General features: G+C 40.5%; 1 protein-coding gene across 2 annotated transcripts in view; it reads right to left on the bottom strand.

Moving 5' to 3' along the window:
* ATP8A2 (ATPase phospholipid transporting 8A2) overlaps nt 1-13,564 on the bottom strand; it is a 673,473-nt gene that overhangs the window by 529,826 nt on the left and 130,083 nt on the right. For both annotated transcript variants that reach the window (XM_063429614.1, XM_063429623.1), the window contains exons 3-5: nt 12,982-13,081; nt 8,828-8,926; nt 5,573-5,618 (exon numbers count right to left, since the gene is read on the bottom strand). In XM_063429614.1, coding sequence (XP_063285684.1) covers nt 5,573-5,618; nt 8,828-8,926; nt 12,982-13,081 — 245 coding nt within the window. The remainder of the gene's footprint in view (nt 1-5,572; nt 5,619-8,827; nt 8,927-12,981; nt 13,082-13,564) is intronic.

Genomic DNA, 13,564 nt, shown 5'->3' with positions numbered 1-13,564 from the left:
TATGTGAGTACGTAGTTAAAGTGAGTGAGAAATATGGACCAACGAACCTGTCTAGATGATAGTCGTTTAGCCTCTCCAATATAGGATAAGTTTTTATGATCTGTCAAAATAGTAACAGGATGCAAAGTACCCTCCAATAAATGTCTCCACTCCTTCAAGGCCATTATAACCGCTAGTAGTTCCCTGTCACCAATGTCATATCTGCTTTCAGTACCTGACAATTTTTTGGAAAAGTATCCACAAGGATGTAATGGTTTATCTACACCCAACCTTTGGGACAGAACAGCACCTATACCTGTCTCAGAAGCGTCAACTTCGAGTAGGAAAGGTAGAGTAGTATCAGGGTGAACTAAAATTGGTGCGGAAGCAAACAGCTCCTTGAGTGTCTTAAAAGCCAGAAGTGCTTCAGTAGACCAATTCTTAGTCTCAGCCCCTTGTTTGGTCATATTGGTGATGGGAGCAATGATAGAGGAGTATCCCTTAATGAAACGTCTGTAGTAATTGGAGAAACCAATGAATCTCTGGATAGCCTTGAGACCCTTAGGTAAAGGCCAATCTAATATGGATTGGAGCTTCTCCGGGTCCATTTCAAACCCTTCCCCAGAAATCACATAACCAAGAAAGGTAGTTTGGGATTGGTCAAAGCTGCATTTCTCTAGTTTGCAGTATAAGCCATGCTAAAGGAGTTTGTGTAAAACCCTTCTGACTTGTCCGTGGTGAGTCTCAATATCCCTGGAATGTATAAGTATATCATCAAGGTATACAATCACACAGTCATCTTGAAACTCCCTAAGAACCTCATTAATAAGGTCCTGAAATACCGCCGGGGCATTGCAGAGACCAAAAGGCATTACAGTATACTCATAGTGCCCATATCGAGTATTGAATGCAGTTTTCCACTCGTCACCGTCGTGGATTCTCACCAAATTATAAGCACCTCTAAGGTCTAACTTAGTGAAAATTTTAGAACTTTTTAATCGATCAAAAAGCTCGGTGATCAAGGGAATCGGATATACATTTCTGATGGTTATCTTGTTAAGACCTCGGTAGTCAATGCAAGGTCTTAAAGAACCATCCTTCTTTTTAACAAAAAAAAATCCAGCCCCAGCAGGAGAGGAGGATCTTCTAATGAGCCCCTTGTCTAGGTTTTCACGAATATACTCCTCTAGAACTAAGTTTTCATTCGTAGACAAAGGGTATACATGACCCCTGGGGGGCATGGTACCAGAAAGTAAATTAATTTTGCAATCAAAAGGCCTATGTGGTGGTAAGGTATCAGCCTTTCCTTTGTCAAATACTGCCTTTAAATCTTGATACAAGGACGGTATCTGTACTTTGGTAGAGTCGGTAGCGTTATTAAGTGAGTTGACACTACAAAGAGGTGACACTTTCTTTAAACAATTCTCTTGACAATCCTGACCCCACGAAACTATTTCCCCTGATCTCCAATCTATAACGGGGTTATGTCTCTTAAGCCAGGAGTATCCCAGGACTATGGGAACAGAAGGGGATGAAATGAGTAGTAGGGATATTTCCTCCTTGTGTAGAATACCAGTAGTTAAGTAAAGAGGTGTGGTCTCCCGGAAAATCACAGGCTCAACTAAAGGTCTACCATCAATGGCTTCAACAGCCAAGGGTGTCTTCCTTAACTGGGATGGGATAGTGTGTTTGGTGAGAAACTTTTGGTCGATAAAACTCTCAGCAGCGCCGGAGTCTATCAATGCCATAGTCTCTAAAGTTCCCTTCTCCCAAGTTAAAGAGACCGGTAATAGGAGTCTATGTTCTTTGTAGTTATGAGTAGAGGACAAAATCGAAACACCCAAGGTCTGTCCTCTAGAGAAACTTAGGTGCGAGCGTTTCCCGGACGACTGGGACAGCTCAAACGTACATGACCTCTGGCCCCACAATACATACACAGTCCCTCTCCTCTCCTGTACTGTCTCTCCTCCTCTGAGAGACGAGTAAGGCCTAACTGCATAGGTTCTGAAACCTGTGGATTTTTGGTTTCAGAAATTTGAGATGATGGTGCTAGTCTAAAGGAAGATTTAGCGGTTCTATCTCGAGTATTCTGTCTCTCCCTTAGACGTTCGTCAATACGAGAGATAAAGGAAATTAAGTCCTCCAGGTTCTCGGGAAGCTCTCTTGTCGCTACCTCATCAAGTATTACATCAGATAATCCATTTAAGAATACGTCTATATAGGCCTGTTCATTCCATTTTACCTCTGCCGCCAAAGACCTGAACTCTAGTGCATAATCCACAAGTGTTTGGTTGTCTTGTCTAAGGCGCAACAGTAATCTGGCTGCATTGACCCTCCTGCCAGGAGGATCAAAAGTTCTTTTAAAAGCAGCTACAAAGGAATTATAGTTATAGACTAATAAATTATCATTCTCCCACAACGGATTAGCCCATCTCAGAGCTTTCTCAATGAGTAATGTAATAATAAATCCCACTTTTGCCCTATCAGTAGGGTATGAACGGGGCTGTAGCTCGAAATGAATACTGATCTGGTTCAAAAAGCCACGACACCTCTCAGGAGAACCAGCATAACGTACAGGTGGGGTAACTCGGGAAGAAGCACCTACAGTAGCTACCTCTAGCCCCGAACCCACAGAAGAAGCAGACATATTACGCATCTCCTCAGGTGGATTAATAGGGCGAGACAGCAGCGCCTGTAGTGCTAGAGCCATCTGATCCATCCTATGATCCATGGCGTCAAACCTAGGATCAGGAGAACCAAGCTGACAATTTGTACCTGCAGGATCCATGGCCCTGTCGTAATGTCAGGATCGGGTCAGGGATCCAACACGCAGAGTACAAAGAGTAGCAGATACGTATACCGGTCCTTAGAATGGCCGGACTTAACGTATAACTACAATAGAATGGTCAGAGACAAGCCGAGGTCGAGGGAACGAGAGGACAGGTAAGCGAGAGACAAGCCGGGTCAAGGATAACAGAAAGGCAGGAGAGTAAACAACAAAGCCGGGTCAGAACCAAAAGACAAGCGAATAACAAAGCACTGTGTGACTAGGCGGACTAGAACCACGACAGGGCAATGAGTGAATGAGAGAGCCACTGTTAAGTATCCTGGCTAGGGAGAGAAGACACGCCTCCGGCGAGTCCTGATTCGTCTCCCGAGATTTGAGTGACAGGACGTTCCGGGTTGGCGTCATGACGTCTACCTCCGGTCCTCCTGTTATAAAAGGAAGTGACTCCCTCGCGGCCGGCGTTAGCAAGACCGAGTGAACCGCGAGGGGCCGAGGAGACATGCCGTCCGGACGGATAAACTTCTAAGTCTCTACCTCTCTCAGAGGTAGAGGCTTCAGGTACCCTGACAGCAGCCCACCAAGGGGGAAGCAGCTATGATACTGTGCAAGATGGTATAAAACTCCCCCGACAATGCTAATAACAATAATGCTAATAACAATAACAACGATACATTTGTATGTGCATACGTTTACAATATACATTGTAAATATACACAAAATCCATTAGCTGAGTTTATTGTTACTTTCAACAGAGACATGGAAAAATGACATTCATTCGAGATCGAATTTCAGTCCTCCTTCGGGACTTTTACCAAGATAATGTGCAAACGACAGCTGCTTTAATTTAACAAACAGAATGTGGGTGGGGAAGACAATGGTACCCGGGACAGACAGGCGAGAGAAGAAATCCCTCAGGAGGCAAAAAACACAAACAGAGCAGGTGATCTGATTAGCATCAGTAAGCAGAATGTTATCATTCAAGAAAAAACAACAACATTTGTTTTCTTGTTTTGATCCTATGTTCGACATATCTGATACCTTGTATAATATGATATCTATCTACGCATGCAAACATATATGTATATATCTATATATATAGGCCACCAGCATGTTCAGCTTTATTTTTTTAAATAATACCTGAAAAGGGAATTTGTCCTGACAGCTTCCCATCAACTTTTCTTCACCCGTTATCACTTACTTATTATGAGTTTGTTTGCGTCCCTTAAAGGGACACTGTAGGCACCCTAACCACTTCAGCTCATTGAAGTGGTTTGGATGCTGTGTCCCTATTGCACTTCCGGAATCGAAATGGACCTTTGGTCAGTTATCTGACGCTGGACGTCCTCACGCTCTGCATGAGAACCTCCAGCGTCAAATTTTCCCTATAGGAAAGCATTGAATAATGCTTACCTATGGGGGAATGATAATGTGAGCGCATTAGGTCTCCCCCGCCGGCTGATGTCAGCAGGGGAGGAGCGTGGGAGGGGCCTGACCCAGTGCCGAGGGACATCAGCGCTGGATTCAGGTAAGTGGCTGAAGGGGTTTTAACCCTTTCAGCCCCACAGGAGGAGGGGCACGAGGGAGGGGGTCACCTTTTAAACCTATAGAGCCAGGAAAACGGCTTTGTTTTCCTGGTACCATAGGATCCCTTTAATTTACGAAGCTATTCAACCTTGAATTTTTCTGTACATCTTTTTAATTGTTCCTTTATGCTTTTTTTATTTTCATTGTAAACATATTTCTAGGAAGGCTCACTTTCAGTCTATCCTATCCTATCCTGCAGTGAGGCTTTGTTCATGCTGCCTTATTGCATCAATAGTGATTACACGGGCATACACACTGGCACAGGTTGTGATTAGCAAGAAATTTAAAAAAAAAATATTCAAAGTTAACTTCAAATGTGAGACATGTGCATCAGGAAAATTCACTTTTCACAAATTATGGCTGGCCTCGAAGTAATATTTTATGATAATCTTTTAAAATTATTTGATATTTTTTAATAAACGTTTAAAATAATTTTTCTAAACTCTAAAAATATCAAAAATATATTGTATACAAAAAAAGTAATACATACAAAAATCACAATTGTAAAATATTTTAGGAAAAAATAAAAAAATTTTAAGTTCTACACAACCTTTGCCTTGCCCGTCCAGGAGGGGAGGGACTCCTCCACACCCCACCCCACCCCCTCTTCTCTTCTTTTCTATTCCTTAGTATCCATACATTTTGGGTCTAGCCCACCATACAAGTGGGAGTTAGTACGGGGACTATTGTACAAACTAGTTAAATGGAATTTCATCGTTAAGCTGAAAATGTGGTCATATACATAGTGTTTGATCCAGGATGCATACTATTTCTGTAATAAGTCATCTTTTATATATGCAACTACAATGTGCTCAACTGATTAAAATAAAGATTGTCAAAAAAAAACAAAAAACACTTTAAAAGTTTATCCAAAATAATACATAATTTGAAAATCTTATTTAAAAATGTTAAATCAAGGCTTATATCTGAATGGCAAAACTGAGTAGTGGTTATAACTGAGTTTGAGAAATTTTGCAAATCAGCCATCTTTGTCCTAATCTTTCCATTTGGATTTAATTCACAAAAAAATTTAAGTTTATTGAATGAAACTGTATAGTTTCACCCCATGAGAGCCTCTTGAATTAAAATAGGCAATCCTTTTGACTTTTGATTAAGGTGCAGAAAACATGTTGGACAAACACACTCACAATAGACACAAACACATAGTGATCCACAACAATGACCTTTCATGTAAAAAGGGGATTAAATGAATTGACTTACCTATGGTTTTCTTTTTATTAACAGTATTGTCTGCTTTGTGCCTTTTCTATAGTAAAAGAAACATGTTAAAAAAAAAATAATAATAATACAAAGAATGACAAATTATGTGAACTTTTCAAAAGTGCCCCAAAGTTGCAGGGTTAAGGGTGATTGGAGTTGGCACCCAGACCACTCCAATGGGCATAAGTGGTCTGGGTGCCTGGAGTGTTCCATTAATGTAGTTGTTCTGGTGAGTATAATCATTATATGCAGGTATTTTTGACCATTTGGCAGTATGCACTTTTGCACTAAAATTTTACTATTTGCCACTTCTGCATTTTTATGTGTTTGTCTATTTTAACACAAGTTTACATTTATAAAAGGTTCTGTTAAGATTGTTTTCTTTCGTTTTTTTTTTTTTTTTTCCAATGTGAATACTTCATCCAAGCTGGTAATTATGAATGTACAGTAGTGATTGTGGCGCTCGGCTTCCTTTGTTTCCTTTCTGTAATAAGAACAAGAATGACTACCTTTGGCTATTCTTAATGGAGCAGCTAGGCGTACATCAGGTTCTATGATGGCTTAGTTAAATAGAAATGAGTTTGGAGTCTGGTTATGAGGACTATCCGTAGGTCTGGTAGAATATAAATATGTAGAATTCAGGATATGCTGCAAAACCTGTCAAGTTATTACTGTAGTCTGCAAGATAAAGATAACAGACCTTCATTATATTGTGGGGTACAGAATATAATTTATGGATCTTGAAACCGAGGGTCATCATTTGAAAGGGAGATGTCACTTCCCAGGATTTTAATATTGTGTTTATATATCCACTATATTCAACAAGTATGAAAAACAACAGCATAACTGCACAGCACAACAGCACAACAGCACAACAGCATAACTGTAAAAATCCACACCTCTCTACCCTGCAACTGGGCATCACCATCTTGCCAATATATCCTCATATCCTCATTTGCAATGTGTGCCCACATTATGCTTAGACTGAACTGGCTTGTTATGAAATTACTAAATCCTTAATATACATTTAAAATAAAACTGAACAACATAAGTAAAAAAGGTTAACAGAAGCTAACCTTTATTCAACTAATCGGTATAATATCAAGGAAAGTGGCAGTCCACCTTCTAAAGAGGCCATCTATGCACTGACACCACAAATGCTTATCATAGTGAAGTAAGGACTGTACAGCCCAAACTCATAAGATCAAGGCCAATCTCTAAACTGGATACAAATGGTTGAAAAATAAGGAAAGAGATACATGACTTGGCTTTAAAGTGGTCAGACTTAATGTAATACCTCTATTGAAGTGAAAAAAAAGAATAATAGACAGATAGAATGTTGTCTATTACAAGCTACAGTCAGGGTTCCAGAAATACTCAGAACAAAATAATAACAGAAGCCAAGGTGTGAAACGGAACTACAATAAACTATGCAGGGCTACGAGAAACATAAAAGATCAGCCCTCTGTGTGTCGAATAGCTAATAAATGGCATTAATATGGCTTTGCCGTATGTTTAGCTGCAATGCCAATCCGGCATGGACAATTCCAAGTGTGGAGATAGAGAGAACCATCAGAGTGGCTGACATCACTGAAGGATGAAGTCATGAAACTGAGTATCTATTCATGTGGTTATTATCATTATTATTATTATTTATAAAGCAACCAATATATTTCTCATTGCTGTACAACAACTAAACGAACTAACAAAGACTGGCTGAACATACACCAACAGAAGGTGGTCAGTGCTCTGTTCAAATGAGCTTACAGTCCAAAGTTATAGTAAGAGGCTTGAGGTACAGTCCCTGTTTATTGTCAAACCATATTCAAGCAGTTTGAAAAAAAACCAAGAGAAAAAAAACAACGTTTTCGCAGCACCAAAAGTTTGCTCTTACAAAGTTTCACTAGAATGGATACATTTGAGCTTGTACCAAGTAAACTACTTCCTCCTTCCCACTATTGAAAAACATTTAACTGTCCCATATTTCACCCAATGATGTCGCATTAAACAACACAGGAAAATCACCAGAACCCTTTGCCCTAAACAAGAGATAGAACATGAAGTGGCAACATCACTGCCTACTCGAATCCTAGTCAGATCATCTCACGAGTAAGTAACTGTGGGCAAGACACCTATCAATATATCCTCACATCCCCATAAACAGTAAGCTCGTTTGAGCAGGGTCTTCTTCATATCACCCTTCTATAATTATTAAGCACTGAAGAATATCTTGGCGCTATATAAATCCTTATAATAATAACAATACATTGTTATCGAAACAGAATGTAGGAAAACATATTAAAGAGGTCACCTATTCGATATTACAGTGAGGGAAAAAAGTATTTGATCTCCTGCTGATTTTGAACGTTTACCCATCTCATTTACTCTCATTAAGGTTTCGAGGCTGACGTTTGGCAACTTAAACCTTCAGCTCCCTCCACAGATTTTCTATGGGATTAAGGTCTGAAGACTGGCTAGGCCACTCCAGGACCTTAATGTGCTTCTTCTTGAGCCACTCCTTTGTTGCCTTGACTGTGTTTTGGGTCATTGTCATACTGGAATACCCATCCACGACCCATTTTCAATGCCCTGGCTGAGGGAAGGAGGTTCTCACCCAAGATTTTTCGTTATATGGCACAGTTTATTGTCCCTTTGATGCAGTGCAGTTGTCCTGTCCCCTTAGCAGAAAAACAACCCCAAAGCATAATGTTTCCACCTCCATGTTTGACGGTGAGGATGGTGTTCTTGGGGTCATAGGCAGCATTCCTCCTCCTCCAAACAAGGCGAGTTGAGTTGATGCAAAAGAGCTCGATTTTGGTCTCATCTCACCACAACACTTTCACCCAGTTCTCCTCTGAATCATTCGGATGTTCATTGGCAAACTTCAGATGGGCCTGTACATGTGCTTTCTTGAGCAGGGAGACCTTGCGGGCACTGCAGGATTTCAGTCCATCACGGCGTAGTGTGTGATAAACTGTTTTCTTGGTCACTATGGTAGGGGATCAAATACTTGTTTCACTCATTGACATGCAAATCAATTTAGAACTTTTTTGACATTTTTCTGGATTTTTTTTTTTTTTAATTCTGTCTCTCACTGTTAAAATACACCTACCGTTAAAATTATAGACTTATTATTTCTTTGTCAGTGGGCAAATGTTCAAAATCAGAAGGGGATCAAATACTTTTCTCCCTCACTGTATCTCTCTCATGAAAACTCTTTACGTGTAGTCATCGTAGTTGTTACTGGTTACTTACATAGTCTTCAATGATTTCTTTAATGGCAGCCACTGTGAGAATGAAAATTAAGGGCACCAGAGTGGTGTATCTTCCTGTTGGTGAAACATCAGGTATTTGCTAGAAGAAAAAAAACCAAAACATTAACTTTAATATGGAAAAAAAAACAACATATTAACATATTGATGTTCTAGAACATGTTACCCATGGCTCCCCAAAATACTGCCTACGCATTATGTATTGAAAAGCTTGGAGAACTGGGATCTTAATATAAAAAATATATATACTTACCCATACAACCCAATGTTTACAGTGTGAAATAGGTGCTGGATCTAAGGAAGTCCACTCTACTGGGATTTGCAATGAATAAATACACAGAATCTATACAAAAAGAATCTGCACACAGAGAAACTAAACTTTGATAAATGTAAGTTATATTACAAATAAATATTCTTTGTTCATTTATTTGTATTATAAAACTCACATTTATCAAAATGTTGTTTCTCTGTGTGCGGATTCTATTTGTATAGAATCTGTACATTAACTAGGATTTTAAAGGGACACTGTAGTCACCAGAACAACTACAGCTTATTGAATTTGTTCTGGTGAGTAGAATCATTACCTTCAGGCTTTTGCTGTAAGCCCTGTCTTTTCAGAGAAAATGCAGTGTTTACATTACAGCCTAGTGATAACTTCACTGGCCACTCCTCAGATAGCTGTTAGAGATCCTTCCTGGGTCATGGCTGCCTAAAATGCATCCAAACATTCAGTATCTCCTCCCTCTGCATGCAGACACTGAACTTTCCTCATAGAGATTAGTTGATTCAATTCACCTCTATGAGGAGATGCTGATTGGCCAGGGCTGTGTTTGAATCATGCTGGCTCTGCCCCTGATCTGCCTCCTTGTCAGTCTCAGCCAATCCTATGGGGATGAACTGTGATTGGATCAGACAACCACTTCTGATGATGTCAGCAGACTGCTTGTTTTTTTGAGGCAAACTGCATGCAGAGTTACAGCTTCAGGCATGAATACAGTAAGTTTACTATATTTATGGAGGCATGAGGGGCCCAGGGGAGATAGATGGTGGTTTTAACACTATAGGGTATACATGTTTGTGTTCCTGACCCTATAGTGATCCCTTAAGACCAGATAAACACTCTTTCACTGTGAAACGTACGGCGTGGTTTTGGAGTATGTAGCTGCACTTTTTATCACATTTGGGATGTTCTCATTTCTTTACTGCACCTTGACATCTTTGTGCCCAAGTTGTAAGTATTTACTGTTCATTTTATCTCAGATGCAAAGTATGTGGACTTAATACATTCCCTAGAATAGGCCATTTAATTAATGTACGTTAGTGTCCCTGTGAAATAGCTTTGCATGTTTGAAAAAGTAAATGCATTAAACAAAATGACATGCACAAAGTTAAGATAAATACTCAGTACAAAATTATCTGCAACAACTAAGTTACAATTCCCTGTGTGACCAGTTTTACCATGTGCTAAATTTGCACACAGCAAACATATATTGTGATTGCAAGGTCCAATTTGCATGTAACCCACTTAGTGCCAGTTTGAAAGATAGCCTGAATGCAAATGATCTCATAGAATGTAAAATCTAATCTAATCCAAACACAGTAGTTATGGAGTGGCTATGTTTAAATTCAGTTTAAGGGGAAACCAGAGTGGTTACATTATTAATGAGATAGAAGTGAAGTCTTTTCCAGACATTCCAATCTGTATTAACCTATGGGTAGGTTTTTTTTTTTTTATATCCTTCTTTTGGATCAACAGCAAAAAACAAATGTGAGGAAGGCTGAACTTGATGGACGCAAGTCTCTTTTCAGCTATGTAACTATGTAACTATGTAACTATGTAACCTATGGGTAATGAAACGTTATTTCTAAAGCCGAAATTCTGGGAGATTGTTCGAAAAATTCTAAAAGAGGCATTCCATGCTGGAGTTAGCCCCTATTTTTCCAACGCTTTCTTTTTCAAACTGGACAGTTCCCACCATGCTTTTTAATCAGGATTAGCAGAGTATTTTTTTTTTGCACTTGCATTTTTTACTGTATTGTTTTCTGCGGTCCTCCAAATAGAACAGTACACTAGACGCAGGCATAGGCAACCTTCGGCACTGCAGATGTTTTGGACTACACCTCCCATGATGCTTTGCCAGCATTATGGGTGTATGAGCATTATGGGGGATGTAGTCCACAACATCTGGGGTGCCAAAGGTTGCCTATCCCTGCGATTAGAGCAATCATTGGGAACCCCAGTAACCAGAAAACAAATCAGCACAATCTCTCTGTATGTAGAACAGTCGGATGTTAAGATGTTTGTATTGTTATTTGGTTTGTGTAAATATCATGTGCCATTGAACAGATATTGGAAGAATATAACTCTTGGAAGTTTGGGATAATGACTTAAAGGACCACTATAGCATAGTATTGCTAATACAGTATATAGATTCAGGGACTTCAATTGCAAAGAAATATATTTAAAAAACAGTATTTACTTACCTTTCTTCATACCTCTCCGTCTCTCTTAACATCTGTGGTCCAATCCAATGCTCCTCATAGAGGAGCAATGGGGACCTGAAGTACATGCGCGGTGAGTCCCGTGCACATTCAATGCTTCTCATAGGAAAACATTGAATTCAATACTTTCCTATGAGCTGCAAAACGTCACATGACCAAGTTTACTTTAGTCTGTGAGGAAGAAACTGGAAGACAGCCGCTAGAGGTGACTTTAACCGTGAAATGAAAACCTTGCCCTTTCTAAAAAACTTCAATGTTTTTCAGCTCAGTGAAGTGGTCAGGGTGACTTTATTGGTCATTTAATTGCATAGGCGTGCGCATGGGGTGTGCCTGGTGTGCCTGGGCACACCCTAATCCCGGCGGCACGCCTATGGATTGAAACCGGCAGGGGAGATCTCAGGATCATCCCTGTCGGCTCATGCACAGCCGGCGCTATCCGAGTGCCGGCTCTGCTCTAAGTCTCCATGGGCCACAGCAGCATGGAGAGAGGCAGGAGAGGACCTGGGAGCTCTAGCTAGCAGCTCCACTGGGTTCCTCTCGCGAGATCTGAGCGTTGTCGCGGCAACGCTCAGATCTCGCGAGAGTGAACTCCAGTCCTTCAGGCTAGAGTTCACTCTCCACTGGACCACCAGGGATGGCAGCAGCAACAAGGATCCCCCCCTCCCTACATAAGGTAGCAAGGGAGGGGGGATATTAATTGATCTGTCCCCACCTCCACTCCCACAATCACCCAAACATCCAGCACACACAGCACCCACACACACACACAGCACACAAACAGCACCCACACAGCACCTACACACATACAGCACACAAACAGCACCCACACACACACAGCACACAAACACCCTCACCAACACACAGCACACTACCAGCACCCTCACACACGGCACACAAACAGCACCCTCACACACAAACAGCACCCTCACAAACACACAAACACCCTCAACCACATAGCACACTACCAGCACCCTCACACACACATCACACTAACAGCACCCTCACTCACACACACACACACACACACACACAGCACCCTTACACACAGCACCCTCACACCGTACACTAACAGCACAAACACACACAGTGTGTGTTTGTGCTTTAGAGTGCACACCATAATACAATAGGCTGCGCACCCCTATGTTTCATTGTAGGAAAGTTTGAGATGTTTAAAAAAAGAAAGGAAACTGCAGCAAATTTTCTTCTCAGATATCCTAATTGTTTTATTCCTAAAAACATTAATTTTGTTTCCTTAAAGGGACACTTCATGCAACATAACCTCTGGAGCTAACTGTAGAGTTTTAGGTGCAAAGAGTCTGTTGGGGTAGTCTATATGTTTTTGCCAATCTGTTTGCAAGTGCTTTGACAAAATCTGGGGACCTTTCCGGCATCCCGAAGAATTTTACTTCCACACTATCTGTGTAAATAGATCCGAATTTGGACGGCAATCAACAAATGTGCTGTGGAGCTTAACCCCACTTATCTCAGTAGCAGCAGAGGAACCTGGCTTTGTATTCCAAGAGAGCCCAATGGACAAAAACTGGAGGTTCTACCATTAAAGAGTTTTTGTACCGTAACTATTACCATATGCCGTACGGTGGTTAGAATGTCCTTTTGACTATTAGCAGAATTTACCTGTAGTAAGGCAATGAAGAGGAAGAATGCATTGGCAGCTTTCCTGATCTGTTCGTAGAGGAATCGAGGTAGGAAAGTTAACACGCTGTACTTGGCTGTGCTGTAAATGTAAGAAATAGAAAAATCAGTACTGTATTCCCAAATATAATAAAAAAAACACCATTTAGATAATAATTATCTGTGCATTTTTCTATAGGTTCTCTTTTTTTGTTGTTGCAATTATATATTTTAACGATATCAGACAGCATGTACGATTCCTGTCTGGCAATATACACAGAACAAATTTATAAACGCAATACTTTAGTTTTTGCCCCCATTTTTCATTACCTGAACTCAAAGATCGAAGACTTTTTCTATGTACACAAAAGGCCTATTTCTCTCAAATATTGTTCACAAATCTGTCTAAATCTGTGTTAGCCAGCACTTCTCCATTGCTGAGATAATCCACCCACCTCACAGGTGTGGCATATCAAGATACTGACAGCATGTGTGCCTTAGGCTGGCCACAATACAAGGCCACTCTAAAATGTGCACAAGTGGTCCCATGCCCAAAACAGTTCTATAGAATCGCGGCTAAGTGCCG

This window comes from Pelobates fuscus, chromosome 1 (assembly GCF_036172605.1).
Source record: "Pelobates fuscus isolate aPelFus1 chromosome 1, aPelFus1.pri, whole genome shotgun sequence".
Taxonomy (NCBI): Eukaryota; Metazoa; Chordata; class Amphibia; order Anura; family Pelobatidae; genus Pelobates; species Pelobates fuscus.
Note: the sequence above shows the minus strand (reverse complement) of the source record. Positions and strands in the feature narration are given on the sequence as shown.